Source organism: Osmerus mordax, chromosome 4, assembly GCF_038355195.1.
Source record: "Osmerus mordax isolate fOsmMor3 chromosome 4, fOsmMor3.pri, whole genome shotgun sequence".
In the NCBI taxonomy this organism is placed as follows: Eukaryota; Metazoa; Chordata; class Actinopteri; order Osmeriformes; family Osmeridae; genus Osmerus; species Osmerus mordax.
In genome coordinates this window covers 3,190,450-3,206,979 of record NC_090053.1, presented here as the reverse complement: position 1 = coordinate 3,206,979, position 16,530 = coordinate 3,190,450, and the positions used below count along the sequence as shown (strand labels likewise).

Sequence of the window (16,530 nt, the reverse complement as noted above, 5' to 3'; positions counted from 1 at the left end):
CGCTTTGGCCCAGCCCCCCACCACTAGGCTACTAAGACATTCGACGTTGTTTTGTACACTAAAGTACTGCTAATTGGTTATTACGAATAAAGATGGCTACAATATCTACCGAAGAAAGCGCCGTGCAGGATGAGAAAAGCAATAAACGGCTAGACGGGGAGACCAAAGAGGGCGATAAAACAGGCCTACAAACGTCGCCGGAGGAACCGGCCAATATCGTAGAGATGAAAACGGAGGAAGCTGATGGAATGGCCGGGGAGGTAAAACCCGCAGAGGAGGCCTTGGTGATGGCAGTGGCTGCAACAACAGGCTGCGAAGACGAAGAGCAGCTGGTGCCTGAATTTGACAAGGAAGATAACAAAATATTAGAGCAGCATAGTCCAGCAGACTGCGATGCCACTGTAGACAATGCTGTAAAGGAAATGAAACTAGAACAAGGAGATGAAAGCCAGTCCTCGATTAGCGATTGTATGAAAAGCAAAGCGGCTAGCAATGACGGCGCAGAGGAGAAGAGCGGGACCCGAAGCATGGAGCTTGGAAACAAGAGACGGACCAGCGTTGAGATGTCATCCTCGGATGGAGAACCCCTGAGTCGGATGGATTCCGAGGACAGGTTGGTTCTGTCGGTAGTCAGCTAATGTAGCTAATCTTGTTACTTTTCGTCATGACGGCGCGCGATGAGATTGGGCAGGTGCTCATGCTCCACCAACCCAGCTCTCGCCCTGTCAGACGAATCAGACAATACTACAGAGTATTAATCCGGTTTCTCTTCGTTTCTTAGCATCAGCAGTACGATGATGGACATGGAAAGCACAGTGTCCAGTGGTCGTTCCACTCCTGCCATGATGAACGGCCAGGGCAGCGCTACATCCTCCTCCTCCTCTGCCAAGGCCATGGCCTACAGCTGTTGCTGGGACCTTTGTCTGGAGACTTTCAGCTGCAGTCCCGACCTGGCTGAACACATCAGAGGCATTCATGTCGACGGACAGAGAGGAGGGGTTGGTGCTATATGACCTTACATACATGTCTGTGTCTGTGTGTGTGTGTGTGTGTATCCTCTCTCTCTCTCTCTCTCTCTCTCTCTCTCTCTCTCTCTCTCTCTCTCTCTCTCTCTCTCTCTCTGTCTCTCTCTCTGTCTCTCTCTCTCTCTCTGTCTCTCTCTCTGTCTCTCTCTCTCTCTCTGTCTCTCTCTCTCTCTCTCTCTCTCTCTGTCTCTCTGTCGCTCTCTGTCTCTCTCTGTCTCTCTGTCTCTCTCTCTCTCTGTCTCTCTCTCTCTCTGTCTCTCTCTCTCTCTGTCTCTCTCTCTGTCTCTCTCTCTGTCTCTCTCTCTGTCTCTCTCTCTGTCTCTCTCTCTGTCTGTCTCTCTCTCTCTCTCTCTCTCTCTGCCCAATGTGTCCTGTGTGGGTGGGTGGCCATCTTCTAATGATCCCGTTTATCTTCTGCAGGTGTTTGTGTGTCTATGGAAAGGCTGCAAGGTGTACAACACTCCATCTACCAGTCAGAGCTGGCTGCAGAGACACATGCTCACTCACAGTGGAGACAAGCCTTTCAAGGTTAGACACACGCAAGCCACCACAGCCTCTCCCCTTCAGAATCAGAAAGGGTTTTAATCGCCATAAAAGTTTGCACAGACAAGGAATTTACTTTGGCAGGAAGGTGCATACATTAAACATAGGAATCTTAAAACTTAAATATGTGGTCTAACTATACAAAAGTAACAGTCTAGCTAATTTAGAATAAAAATAAAATATAAAGTAACCATAATTTACAATCCAAAAATTCAGATAGTACAAAAAATACAAATAGTACAAAAGATACAAATAGTGCAAATTGCAATGTGGCAAGGTGTCATTGTGCTGATTGTGGTTCACAACAGACCAACTGTATTCTGCACTAGCTTGGGGATCATTTCCAAATTAGTTTTATGTTGTGTATTTCAGTCATCTTTAAAAGGGTGAAATGATACAACTATGTCACGACTGTTAGCTCACAAGTGTTTTCCAAGAATTGTCTTCTTTAGATGTAAGCCCTTCCCTCCTGTAGTAATGTCTAAACCTGAAATGTTTTTTTACTCAACCTTACCTGGGCTATTGTAACATTTTTGAACCGTTTTCCCTGTTTTGCTCCACAGTGTGTGGTGGGTGGCTGCAATGCTAGTTTTGCCTCCCAGGGGGGGCTAGCGCGCCACGTGCCTACCCACTTCAGCCAACAGAGCGCCTCCAAGCTGGCCAATCAGGCGAAGCTGAAGGAGGAGTCACCATCCAAAGCTGGTCTCAGCAAGAGGAAGAAGTTGAAGAACAAGCGCAGGCGGTCTTTACGTAGGTACACACACACACACTCACAAACACACTAGGGATGGGCAATTCATTCAATTACATTTTCCATTTTTATTTTGGCTTCCAATGATTTATGAAAACAAGATAATTGGGAGATTTTGTTGTAAATCCAGTGCACCCTTTCCCTTTGGGTTTTGCCCCTCTAAAAGCCCAAACTCCCTCAGCCAGGTTGTGGTTAGTTATTTGAAAATCCACAGTAAAAAAAATATTCAAGAAATGTATGACATTTTCAAAGTTATCGCGTTAAATAATTGTGATCTAAATTTACATTTACATTTAGTCATTTAGCAGACGCTCTTATCCAGAGCGACTTACAGTAAGTACAGGGACATTCCCCCCGAGGCAAGTAGGGTGAAGTGCCTTGCCCAAGGACACAACGTCATTTGGCACAGCCGGGAATCGAACTGGCAACCTTCAGATTACTAGCCCGCTTCCCTAACCGCTCAGCCACCTGACTAAATATTGACCAGAGTAATGTGGTTATGATGAGCAGCCCTAACAAACACACACACACGTGCATGATGGTAGAACAGACTGTAGTGTTTGTTCTCCTCCTACTGGCCTAACTACACACTATGCTTTGCCCCTCCTGCTGTGAATATGCACTGTGTGTTAGTGTGAGGTGCAGGTGGGCATGTCACTAGATACATTTTTTAATATTTTTTTTTCATACTCACAACTGCCGAGTTCCTGTAGGTGGAACGGGTAAAAGACTTAGGAGACACACACACACACACACCTTGGACTCTCTCACACACACACACACACACACACCTTGGACTCTCTCTCACACACACACACACCTCAGACTCACACAGAGCCGGACTGACAGCGTGTCCCTGGGGCTGTTTTGGAAGCAGATTCTTCCACCGTTTTGCAAAACAACTGCGAACTGTCGTCAGTGTTAGTTTCACGCAGCTCAGCACTCGTGTTCAGGTCGTCCGCTCCCTCCCTTACGGCAGGGCCAGCCTGAACACTGTCAGCACACTGAGCGCTCTCAGGTATTCTGAGAGGGAGTCTTGGGAAGTTGTAAAGGCCTTGTCTGGTTCCGGAACCCTCTGAAGCATGTTCCGGAACGCTCTGAAGCATGGCTAGCCTCCCGTTTCCAGACACGGCATTTATTTTCAGCTTGGGTGGGTTTTCTAAGAAATATCAATACAGGGTTTTTATTAAGACATGGCAGTGTCACATCCTAACTTGTCACTTCTGACTGCACTGGAAGGGAGTTGAAATAGTGTGTGAGAGAGAGAAGGGGGAAAAACAAGCCGAGTTGACCGTTGTGCTTTTAATTGTACTCATTCCATATTGAACATCTAGATGTATTTGGGTAAATATGCCATATTGTATTTTCAATCATTCTGGTGTTGTGTTTGTGTGTGTTGCTTGTACAGTTTGCGTTGTGTTTCTCATTGGTCTCATGTCTTTTCTCATCCCAGTTTCTCCTCTCCCACCAGCGAGGCCCCACGACTTCTTTGACGCCCAGACGATGGACGCCATCCGCCACCGAGCGATCTGCCTCAACCTGGCAACCCACATCGAGACCGTGGGAAACGGCCACAGCATCGTGTTTCACAGCAGCGTGAGTTCTGTTTTTTAACCCCCTTTCTGCGTCCTCACACAGTAGCACTTACCTCCCAGTCCTGTTCTGGGTCACCAGGACTCACACAAACACCCTCTCCTCTCCTGCCGAGGGTTAGGGTTGGAGTTGTTGTCGTGGTCGCTGTCCTTCTCGGTTTTGGACACCAGGGGGTGCTAGGGAGTCAGCTTGCGGTTTTTGATTTTCTGAATGCACTTCAAGTGAACCTTAAGAATGCCCCAAAGCTTGATTATTTTTTTCTCTCTCCCTGGTTTGTGACGGGTTGCTTTTGTGTCCTGCGCACAGTATAGAATTAACGAGTTCTAGACATGCGTGTGTTAGGCCTGACCCTCCGTTCAGTCACTACATCAGTCGTGAACACAGCCCTTTCTATACTGTGGTTCTCTTCTAGATTTCTGTGGTTCTATGGTGGTCAGGTCTAGCCTCAGAGACACAGAGAGCAGCATGTGAGGGTTGAATGCCAGTTTTGTGAATGACCGTCAGGGGCTTATTGCTCCACTAGAGGGCACTGTGCCTCCTACTTACTGAACTAAGGGAGTGGGCGACAGGGGCTTACAGTCTTCCTTAAAAGCAGAAGAAAGGTCATAGTCAGCTGTGCCACATCACTACACACACGCCCTCACGTTCTCTCTCTGTCTCAGTACCACAGTCCTACACCTGTCACCAGTGCCTCTGCTCTCGTCGCCGGCCACCTTGTTCATCAGCGTGGCAGGACGGCGGTCTGCACTCTGTTGGGTGTGTGAAGACTCTCCTGGCCCCTGTGGCAGAGCCAGGCTGGAGGGCCGTCTCTGTGCCTGCCTGGGTGCCGTGCCAGGGGGTCTGCTCGCTGGCGTGAACCCCCCCCCTCGGTTCTGCCCCCTGGTGGAACTCACTTTTTGGATGTAGACACACACATGCAGTAGTGAGGAAGTGTTTAGGAAAGGGAGGACTAAAGGGTCATTCTAGGGAGAGGACCTCTTCTGCTCTCTGCCAGGTAAAGAGGCCAGGCCAGAGAGAGAGAGAGTGTGTGTGTGTGTGTGTGTGTGTGTGTGTGTGTGTGTGTGTGTGTGTGTGTGTGTGTGTGTGTGTGTGTGTGTGTGTGTGTGTGTGTGTGTGTGTGTGTGTGTGTGTGTGTGTGTGTGTGTGTGTGTGTGTGTGTGTGTGTGTGTGTGTGTGTGTGTGTGTGTGTGTGTGTGTGTGTGTGTCGTCAGACTCGCGATGGTGACTCATGAGCCGTCAGTGCAGATGGGCTCTCCTCAGAGCGGCCATAGCATCGTCATCTGTGTGACGCATACAAACGCACAGTGTTGAATCCCATGCTCTCCTCTGATCTACTCACGCACGCTCGAAGAAGAGCACGACTACAACTGTTCCTTACGCCGTCAAACTTATGTTGTAGTAGTAGCCCTGCCCTAGGCTGGAACCCTTCCCAGAGACTGGAATGGCCCACGGTTACGTTGAGGCTACGTGCCCGTGCTATCAGCACCACTATCATTCCTGCTCTGTCTTCAGCTCCTCACTGCTCTGTTCCTGGCAACCTCTCAACCAACCACAGGCCGAGAATTTTAAAAGGGAGACTAAAGAAAAGGAAAAATGAAGATTAAGCTTGGGAAGAGGTTAAGAGAGGTAACCGCATGCTTGGACAGAGACCGAGTTTGGGGGGGGGGGGTCAGGAGGGAGGATTGGACGTCCTGTTGATCAGAGAGGATGACAGAAAGAGCCCACTCCCCCTCCTCATAATGATCCTCCAGCCACCAGAGGGGGGTGGGGGAGACGGTGTCGCTCCCCAGACCTCCTCCAGACATGCCCAGGGAGAGGAGGAGGGGAGGTGGGGGTCCTGTGGAGGTCGGCCAGTGGGCTTCCTGACTCGCCTGGTCTCCTCAGCAGTGTTTATGGTGGGATATTGTTGTTATTGCGCCAAACTGCGTCATTCACAGCTTGACCCCCTGACACCAGACAGGCACCCAGATTTAGTAACCCCTCTCTCCCGTCTCTGGCCCTGCATTTTTCACTGCGCTGTTTTGGAACCCTGGTCATATCTCTTTCTTTCCTCTCTCACCCTCCTTTTTTTCTTTTTTTTTTATTCTCTCAACTGCCTTTTTTCTTTCTCTCTCACTTGCTCTCTTGTTCTTGTTCGTTTTCACTCGCCTCCTCCTTCCCCGATGACCCCTCCCTCCCCCACCGCCCCTGGGAGCTGTGCTTCTCTGTCAGACGCAGCCCAGATCCTAGGTCAAATCCAAAGATGGTTCCTCTGTACCAAGACGAGCTGAAACTCGCACGGCTGCACCTGCACACAAACAACAACAACAACAAAACCGAGTCTCCCACTTCTCTCCTGTCTGTAAGTGGCCGTTGCCCCTTTAAGAGCGGCCTGGTTAATGAGTATTAACCTGGTTGCTGCCTGTGCTAGCCCCGGGCCAGGGACTAACTCCCATGCCTCTTTAATTAAAAGGGCAATAAAGCAGCTGGCAGCGTGCAGAGTCCCTGCAGGGGGCTCTGACATCCATGGAAGGGGGGGGGGGGTTGCTGTTGTTTTTGGACGTGGCCGAAAAAAGACCACCGCCTTCCCCCTCGACCCTGTGTGTGTGTGTGTGTGTGTGCGCATGCTGCTGCAGTAGCCAAACACTGGGAGAGGGACACCGTGGAGACAGGCTCTCATCCAGCTCTCGCTTCTGGAAGGACCCTGACCCAAACCAAACACGGGAGTCTGAGGAAGAGCCAGAGGGAGCCAGGCGTCGGGAGGAGAAAGGAGTTGTGTGAATTTATCGACTTGAGTGGGAAATGTGATGAGGGAAACCTTTAGTGGGAACTTGTAACAGAGTTACTGCCTTGAGAAGGAGGCGGGCGGTGGGGTGGAACCCTGTTAGGATCTCTTTGCCCACCACGGAAAGTTGAGCAAATCCTCATCTAAGTTGCAGATGACCGCTGGGGATCAATATTGCGGGTTAGAGCAGCGAGCTGGCTGGATACTCCTCCTCCTCCTCAGTGGAGCCGCCGGGCCTGCTAGCAGGCCTGCCCAGTGATGAAGCTGAGATTCCCCCTCCGCCTACTCAGCGCCCAGCCTGGCTGGCATCCTGTGTTCCCTGGCACGGGGTGCTCTCTGAAGCGTGCCACCTCGCTCTCTCCGAATAGTCCCCAAGCCAGCCAGCCAGTCAGCCATAACTCAACCTCACCTCAAAAGGTGTGTGTGTGTGTGTGTGTGTGTGTGTGTGTGTGTGTGTGTGTGTGTGTGTGTGTGTGTGTGTGTGTGTGTGTGTGTGTGTGTGTGTGTGTGTGTGTGTGTGTGTGTGTGTGTGTGTGTGTGTGTGTGTGTGTGTGTGTGTGTGTGTGTGTGTGTGTGTGTGTGTGTGTGTGTGTGTGTGTGTGTGTGTGTGTGTGTGTGAACTGGCAGTAGTGTGGGGACTTGTGTCTGCTGGATGACGTACACAGAGGATGCAAGATGGCTTAACGCAAGCTTCCCCCATCACTCAGCGGTGACGTGGGGGCAGAGGAGATGGTTGCATGGAGATGGTTAAACAGGAAGACCGGGAGCTGGCGGCGGCGGAAGCGAGCCAGAAGGTGAGCTCGTCTGTTCAATGAGAGACGGAAGAACCTGAAATGTTTAGCAGAAGAGAGTAGAGCAGGAAGGGGGGAGATGGAAAGAGAGAGATATTTTTGGTCCCTCTCTTTCCCCTCCCTCCCTCCCTCCCTCCCTCCCTCCTGTCCTTAAACTAGTTTCCATGAATGCCACAGCCAGTCCCCAGAGTCGAAGGAATCAGCAGAGATGTTCGTGTGCGCAGTAGAAGTTCTTCACGTGTGAGCTCATTCACAACCCCTAAAAATAGACAGCGCTATAAAAAAAAAAAACGATTGACGCAAGAGTTTGTATCTGTGACTATTTTTGAGGATCCTGGTTATTTTTCATGCCTCCCGTCTCCCCACAGACAATATTTGTGTGAATTCCTGGCTGCTTTACTCTAAACCGACGCAGTAGGATACTGTAGACCAATAGTTGTATGAAAGACTGTTGGCCAACCAGGCGCTAGAATTCTTTCACGGTCACTGTCTGTCGCTGCCCTTTGAGCCTGTGGACTGTGCTGACATCCAGTAGAGACTTATTGGAGCTGTCATTTGGCCATCTCTCAATTGTTCTTGATGAAGGCATTAAGCTACACTTCATCAAACATCGTGGAACCCCATACACAAGAATGTCGTGTGCGAAGGGAACTTGAACAAGGACGATGGACCAAAGAGTCCTCTGTATCCAAAACAAATTTCCCTGGATGAAGGGCGTTTGTTGGTCTTGCTGTGTCTGCCTGTCCTGGGTGATTGCTCACTAGCTAGACTTCTGCGTGTGTCTCTGGTCCGCAGGAATGTGAGCTGTGCCAAAAGCTACTTCTTGGCAGTACAGCGTTGATACCTCTCTGACATCTCTGGATTGTGTCCGGAATGTTCCGTTTGTGCCACAGTACGTGGCGAGCGATCGACTCACTCGGATTCCTGTGGTGTTCCCATTTGTACGGTCTTATCGCATTCAGCTTGTGTTCCCGTTATTGTATTGATTGTCCACTGTTGTGGACGTGGTGGTCTGATTAAAGATGTGCCACAGTTTACATGATGTACGTCACATGTACCCCCCCAGAGAATGCTTCAAAAGATAAACAACTCCCATTCCGTCTGTCTGACTAGTCTGGAGACTCTTCTAACTCCTCCCCTCTTATCCTCCTCCTTTCCTCTCCTCATTTCCTCTCCTCCTTTCCTCTTTTGTCCTCCTCTCCCAGGTGCTGGCCAGGAGGAAGGAGGGCACTGGGAAAGTTAAGGTTCTTCTCCATTGGACCCCTGAGGACATGTAAGTATGCTCCGCCTTCTTCTCTATGCCCCGCCTTCTTCGTCAATGCCCCGCCTTCTCTATGAACCGCTACAGAGCTGTGGGGTTAACAGGACGTCCCTCAAATACCCATGAGCCTTTGCAGATTAAAGTGATCATGGATATCGACATGGGGCAAGCTTTGGCTAACTGAATGACTTGGCTACAGCGGATAAGAGAATCATTATTGTCTTGTTTGGCCACTAAGTCTATTTTTGTCTACATAGTTGGTTGTCATTATGTAGAATTTCACTGGATTCGGGCTATTAATCAGAAGGTTGTTGGTTCGATTCCCGGCCGTGCCGAACGACGTTGTGTCCTTGAGCAAGGCACTTCACCCTACTTGCCTCGGGGGGAATGTCCCTGTACTAACTGTATGTCGCTCTGGATAAGAGCGTCTGCTAAATGACTAAATGTAAATGTAGTGTGGAAACAGGGAGGGAGGATGCAATGTGAGGGAGATTGCTGCTGACAGCTTCGGATGAACATACAGTACCCCCCCCTACACACACACACTTCACCTACCCCCCACCCCTGTCCCTTTAACTCTCTCCTCCGCACAATGACCTCTTCCCACATGTGGGAGGTGAACCGCACATAGAGAGAAATGGAGGGCAGTGACCAGGAACAACTCCTCAGGTTAGTCGCAATCATGAGGAAATGAAGGGAGAGAGACTAAGATAGAGATGGGAAGGGAGACAGAGTAGGAGAGAGGAAGCGGACGAGAGAGAGAGATGGGGAAACTGAAAGGGATATGGAATTGGAGAGAAATGGAGAATGAGAGAAATGGAATAGCATAGAGAGATGGCAAGGTTGACAGAGAAGACGGAGATAATGGAAGAGAGAGAGATTCTCCACTCCATTCATGCCAGAGAGTCAGTGACGCGATATTGAGTCATAAATTTGCTGAGCAGTTCCGAGCGCTGTGGTATTTAGTATTAAGAAGCACTGCCAATCTATGTAGGGGGAGGACTTTCACTGATCGCTCGAACGTCGGAGGGCGGTGATATTATATCTGCATAATCTTCCGACAGTCCAAGGTGATCCATCAATAAAACCTGGTGGATCAAACGTGTGTGTGTGTGTGTGTGTGTGTGTGTGTGTGTGTGTGTGTGTGTGTGTGTGTGTGTGTGTGTGTGTGTGTGTGTGTGTGTGTGTGTGTGTGTGTGTGTGTGTGTGTGTGTGTGTGTGTGTGTGTGTGTGTGTGTGTGTGTGTGTGTGTGTGTGTGTGTGTGTGTGTGTGTGTGTGTGTGTGTGTGTGTGTGTGTGTGTGTGTGTGTGTGTGTGTGTGTGTGTGTGTGTGTGTGTGTGTGTGTGTGTGTGTGTGTGTGTGTGTGTGTGTGTGTGTGTGTGTGTGTGTGTGTGTGTGTGTGTGTGTGTGTGTGTGTGTGTGTGTGTGTGTGTGTGTGTGTGTGTGTGTGTGTGTGTGTGTGTGTGTGTGTGTGTGTGTGTGTGTGTGTGTGTGTGTGTGTGTGTGTGTGTGTGTGTGCACGCATACATTCACAGGTGTATGTAAAGTCAAGGTTCCTATGTATGTTTGAGTAGGTGCGTGTGTGTGTTTCCAAGCCAAGCTCGCGTGTCCAACCAGTGAGGCCAGTCATGTTCATTACAGGCCGACGCAGATTATTCCCACTCTGACACTCATTAACTCCATTTGGGGTAATGAGTAACTCTCATTAGGATGCTGCTCTGGACCGGAACATTCTGGACTGAGGACAATATTCCTGGTGGCGCCAACCTACATCCACCTCTTTGTTTTGGGTGCTGGAGAATGTATTTGTTTCACAGACACACACACACATACGTCTCGTCCATCCTCCTCCATATTTAGGAATGATAAACATTGTATGAAAGGCCAGTGTCTCCAGTAATAACTTGTCTAATGAATGTTATATTGTGAACATTCCCCTGTTCTGATTATTCATGTTATCCTACCCAGCCAACAAAGGAGCAATGCTGACCCATTCGCAGAAGTCTCTTTACAGTATTCTACAGTTGGTATTGTAAGCTATACAGTATGAGGAAATATTTGATGTTTCCACTGAGGGCTTTTATTCTGAAGTCTGGATCATACTGCAAGTCTATAAGGGTGTTTTGCTGCAAGCACTATTGGGAGCTCTTATTGTGGTGATGGCCATCAATCCTGGCTAGGGGAATGTGTTTTGGTTTGGCAGCAACCAGCACTATTTCTTCCTGCGAGGGCCTCATTGAGAATATAAATTTCTGGGTCATAAAAAACAAAGCCAAACAAGTGTCTCTTGTGGAAAATAAAATGTATTTCTATATTTTTTATTTTTTTGCTGTCAAGTTTGGAGCACACATTGTTTGTGTTGCATTTAATTCTCTGAACTTCTTGAAGAAACGAAATATGTACGAATGTTGTCACATTTGACAAGGCCTTGAGCGGTATGTGAGCGAGGCAGAAAGAGAGGGAGGGAGAGAGAAACATCCTGTGACATCGTGGCCTCCCAGAATGGCACTCCTGGGTGTTGCCCATCCATCAGGGTTTAATAGCTTATCAGCCCCGCAACATGTTCCACGAGACATGTTTACACTGGCTCTGGAGTGTGTGTGTGTGTGTGTGTCCACGTGTATGTGTGTGTTGTCAGTGTTTACTATGTTTAATGCTCAACGGCTTCCATTCCTTCACTTGGGCTGCCTTGTGTAAGAACATTTCTCATCTGTAACACAAACGTTGAAGACTGAAGACGAGGCTGTTTATCGTCATCCGCGTGCCTCCCTGCCTCTTTCCTTCTGTGTCCTAGTACCATGAAAGGTGCTGGTTCTGCTTTAGGTGTATATAAGCCTGCGAGTGCGTTGCAGGTCGTAGTGTAGTTGATCATAAACTAATACTGTCTACGATAAACCACATGTCAACTTTATAGTAGTGTAGTTTCTGGGAGATGTGCAACGGTGGGTTCGAAAAGTTGTGCAGTGGGAGAATTGTAGTGTACTGCAGAATTGGCTGCATGTCGGAATAGGCTTTTCCAAGTTGCTATCAGATAGCTATTGCTAGCTAGCAAAGTTAACTAGTTCAGCGAGCTCCCTAACCGACAAACTCCTTGTCATAAGTTAGTTTAGGGTTAGGGTATCTATTTTTTGTTTGGTACTTAAACCATTTGAACAGTCTATTTTGACTGCTTGATCAAACAATCAAAATAATTATCAAGACCACAAACGCGATATAACATGCTGGAGATACTGTATGTATTGTTATTCATTAACTTTCCCCTGTGTCTATCTAGCTATCGCTCATCTCTCTCTCTCTCTCTTTCTCTCTCTTTGCTTTAGCTCTCATTTCTCTCTCTCTCTCTCTTGCTTTAGCTCTCATTTCTCTCTCTCTCTCTCTCTCTCTCTCTTGCTATAGCTCTCATTTCTCTCTCTCTCTCTCTCTCTCTTGCTATAGCTCTCATTTCTCTCTCTCGCGCTATATCTATCTGTCTCTGTCTCTCTCTCCCCATCCCCTCTTTCACAGAACCCCTTCCATCTTTTGTTCCCCATCTCTGCACGCATGCAGCTCTGAATATACAGTGTGTGAATTGCTACCTGTGCACAGTCCCAGTGAATGGGCTGACTAGGCGTGTGAGTGAGTGATTTGGCTGGCTGGCTGCCGCCCTCCTGAGTGTGTGTGTGTGTGTGTGACGGGCCTGGACGGGTATCTCTGGGGGCTCCTGCGATGACGCACATGGTGACGGAGGGAGAGAGTGTGTGTGTGTGTGTGTGTGTGGGGGGGAGGCTGCAGCCGACTCAAAGCTCTTTGTTTCAGCCTCTGCACCCTACCTCAGCACACTACAGCACACACACACACACTCTGTTGTGTTGCACTGAGATCATGCTGCAGTACAGTTTGATGCAAACACCCAGCGTGTGTGTGTGTGTGTGTGTGTGTACCCGTCTTGCTGGACTAACAACTTCCATGCATTCCTGCTCCCCTTAAAAAGCGAGATTGTTTGAAATGAATTGTGTGTTCTGAATGTGGGATACAAAAGACTAAACCGAAGGAATTCCCGCGCGCACACCTATGACGCACACATTCGCAGGTCCATCTCCTTGATCCTACTGTCGGATGCTTAAGTGGCCTATTTATAATCCCCCTTTATCTGTTGAAGTTGAACATCAACTGTGCTGTACAGAGGTTACCTTGATAACTTCCCACATTAGGAGAAAAGGACACCTTGTCCTGTGTGCACGCATGTCCCCCACACATCCCGAGGCTGTTCAAATCCCAGTGGCTGTGTTTAACCCCCATGGCCGTGTTGCTTATGGAAATGTACTCCGTGTTCAGAGGAAGGTGTTAACATGTTCACTGGGCTCAATGACTCTCTTTGTCCATCTCCCTCTCCTCCCCCTCCCCTTTAATCCATCTATCACTCTGGTTAGAGCCCATACCCTGACCGTGTGTGTGTGTGTGTGTGTGCCAACTCCACAGTCTGCCTGACGTGTGGGTGAATGAGACTGAGCGCTCACAGCTCAAGACCAAAGTGGTGCACTTGTCAGCACTGCCTCAGGACACTGCTGTGCTTCTGGACCCCAACATTTACAGGTGAGATTGTGCCCCACCCCCACTACCCCCCCTCCTCCACAACCAGACCCCAGCACTGGGAGGGCCACACGACAAAACACATACACACTCTCACTCTCTTTCTCTCTCTTTCTCTCTCTTTCACTCTCTCTCACTCTTTCTCTCTCTCTCTCTCTCTCTATTTTCATCATCCTACATTCACCTTAACAAACACCCCTAGTTTGTGTGTGCATGCGTGTGTACACACACACACACCCCCCACAAAGTGCCTCTGTTGCCACAGCACTCTGTTTAAGTGGGCTTCACTTCCAGCTGTCTGGTCTGTGCAGCCCCTCCCCAGCAGGGGGCAGTAGGTCTCTCCTCCTCTCCACAACCCCGGGCTTCAAAAGAACGATTCCAAATGGCACACCAAGAAAACATAATGTCACCCCCCCTCCCCTGCCCACCCTGCCCACCCTGCCCCACAAAAGAAAAAGAGCAATTCTTTCTGAAACTGCCAGTTCCTATCTGGATCTGAAGAGGTAGGCCCTCTCGTACTGTGCCACGTTCACGTCAGCGTAGACGCCATTGGCCGCAGCTAGGCGAGCTCTCCACTCCGATTGGCTAGAAGGTACGGGACCCCTGTTGCTGGGACGATGTGGCCGTGAGACTGCACGCTGGCATCAGCCTGAAGGGTTCCGGTTGGACCAAAATGCACATCGTCTCTGCCGTCCTGTGCAGACAGTTTAGTTTAATGTGTCGCTAAAGTCTCCCTCCCCTCACAGAATCAGAATAGTGTTTAATCGACAAGTGGGAGGGAGTCAGGTGGCAGAGCGGTTCGGGAAGCGGGCTTGTAATCAGAAGGTTGCCAGTTTGATTCCCGGCCGTGCAAGATGACGTTGTGTCCTTGGGCAAGGCACTTCACCCTACTTGCTTCGGGGGAATGTCCCTGTACTTACTGTAAGTCGCTCTGGATAAGAGCGTCTGCTAAATGACTAAATGTAAATGTAAGTGGTCACAAACAAGGAATTTACTTTGGTGGGCAGGTGCATACAGTAAACATAATAAACAAGATAAAATGTACAACAAAATACTGGCAGAGCTATACAATATAATATTACATATTATTATAATACATATTATTATGTCATACAATAAAATGAAATAATATAAAAATACTGAATGTGACTGAGTGTCAGTCAGTTTGGGGCCTTGTTAATAAGGCTAGTAGGACAGCAGGACTCATTCTCTCATATTGGGAGTCTTAACAGATACAGGTAGGAAGCACAAACCTGTACCTTCTGGGGTACTGGCCGTCGACATTCCTCGTAAGAACCGAGAATCATTGCTATCATCTCAGCTCAATGCTGACGAGCTGTACACTCCCACACAGAGTGAAAGGTAGTGGAAAAATAGACCTGATGATGCTTTATGGCACGCCGTAAAAGACTGAAAATGAATACCCAAAGAGGAACAACGTTCCTGAAATAACATAATAACACAGGAGATATATGGCGTGCAACGTCCTCTGTTGGCTCGACACGGGCTAGGTGATGTTAGCTGCACATGGACCTACTGTGTACACACAGACTCGCACGCACACGCACACACACACACACTGTCTTTACAAACACTCTTTATTATGTCTCCTCAGAGCACTGCCACAGAAGCGGCTGAAACGGAGGTAAGATCAGGGTCTCCCTCTGAATCACTCCCCCTACTCCCACCAGGGTGCTCACATCCCCCTTGTAACCCCATTAACCACTCCCCTGTTGTGGAGGTTGTGCAACAGAGCAGCACCTTCATGACGTGTGATTGGCTCCTGCAGACAGGAAGTGAGCCTGACCCGGTCTTGTTCCCGATACCCAGACTGACCAGGTGTTCTTTCTCTTGTTCAGTCTCTGAGTGGCGCGCGGACGGCAGAGGAAGGAGACCACCCTCATGCCTCGCTCTCTCCCTCCGAAGACGAGCGACCGAGAAACGGGCTTTGGAGGAAGGGATTTTTTTTTCCCGCTCTTTCCTACATATTTCAACATCCCCCCCCCCCCTCATCGTCGCCTCCCTCCCAGTGGCTCATCCTTTCTAACGCCAATAAACCCCAATGAATGTTTTATATACAAACTTGGGGGAAAAGGAAAAATATGTGAATTCTTCAATGATTTTACAAGTCGGTCTTTTGTACACTATTGTGTAAACCAATGCTTTCAAGTACTGTAAATTGACTGCCTATATTTTGCAGACATTCTTGTAAATATTTTTTTTTTGTCAGATCTGTAACTTATTTTTATACCATGAAGTACTGTACTTTGGATATTTGGTTAGACTTTTTTTGTTGGTATAGTTGTAATTACTGTAATATGCTACAGTAGCTGTCACATGAAGAGGAACTAAAATAATATAGTTATTGACTTGGAATGAACCCAGCTTTGGGATGCTTGAAGTTGTCCTATCTGCTCCTGTCATTTGTGTCTCATAAACGCCGATGACGTAACCGCCCTACTGTAATGATGAAGAAGGCATTTGTCAGCCATTATTTCCAGACCTATAGACGAAGGGGCGTGTAACTCCATAATTTTGTGTTTCTCATGGAGCTCCTAATGTTCCTGGCCAGTTGAAGCACATTAGAGTAACTCTGTGATCTTTAACCCCTGACTAACAGTGTTAAAAAGACCTACTCACCCCAAAATGTATTTTAATCACCGTATATAATAACTCACCATCACCAAGATGATTATAGATCTATGTGTCCAGCATCAAAGCACTTATGAACATCTTAAATGTATGTCGTTGCAGTTAAGATCAAATCCACAACTTCCCATCACTGCAATAAAACACACAAGTACATAAGATGTGTCTGGATTAGGATGATTTATTTCACTTAAGATATTTGGACGAGGGACTTCACCCTGGAGAGAGAGAGAGAGAGAGGGAGACACAGGGAGACGGAGACACAGGGAGACGGAGACACAGAGACGGGAAGAGAGAGATGCAACAGCAGCTTGTGGAGGATGCTGCTGGGAGGCAGTGAGCCAATGAAGGGCCGGGAGGACCGCAGACCCGACCTGCAGCCTCAGCTGAGGCTTAGTATCCCTGCAGAGAAAACAGGGTTCATGGAAAGGTTTGCTTCCACTTACCCCTGCCACACACTACACTCACACACTATACCCACACAATACACTGACAGGGATGTACTCACAGGCAGTAAGGACTGTAGAGCAAACTAAATCTGTTTACTGATACAACTGAAGGCCGCTGAGTTTTGTTGCAAGTA

General features: G+C 48.5%; 1 protein-coding gene across 2 annotated transcripts; it reads left to right on the top strand.

Moving 5' to 3' along the window:
• The first annotated feature begins 87 nt into the window (after positions 1-87).
• Positions 88-16,093, top strand: LOC136942000 (zinc finger protein aebp2-like). Of its 2 annotated transcripts, none has more exons than XM_067234716.1 (9): positions 88-613; positions 782-998; positions 1,446-1,553; positions 2,132-2,318; positions 3,791-3,915; positions 8,673-8,740; positions 13,188-13,301; positions 14,914-14,943; positions 15,158-16,093. In XM_067234716.1, exons 1-9 carry the CDS (start codon positions 93-95, stop codon positions 15,162-15,164), a joined length of 1,377 nt encoding a protein of 458 aa, XP_067090817.1. In that variant the 5' UTR covers positions 88-92; the 3' UTR covers positions 15,165-16,093. The 2 variants fall into 2 exon arrangements, with proteins under 2 accessions (XP_067090817.1, XP_067090816.1); XM_067234715.1 differs by having other exon boundaries at positions 3,773-3,915.
• Positions 16,094-16,530: the final 437 nt, after the last annotated feature.

What these genes read in the sequence shown, in the direction of transcription:
- LOC136942000 (XM_067234715.1), top strand. Translation starts at nt 93, where the DNA reads ATGGCTACAATATCTACCGAAGAAAGCGCCGTGCAGGATGAGAAAAGC. An exon ending in GCATCGTGTTTCACAGCAGC is followed by an intron (nt 3,916 to 8,672) that starts GTGAGTTCTGTT and finishes CTCCTCTCCCAG; the next exon opens with GTGCTGGCCAGGAGGAAGGA. An exon ending in CATTGGACCCCTGAGGACAT is followed by an intron (nt 8,741 to 13,187) that starts GTAAGTATGCTC and finishes CCAACTCCACAG; the next exon opens with TCTGCCTGACGTGTGGGTGA.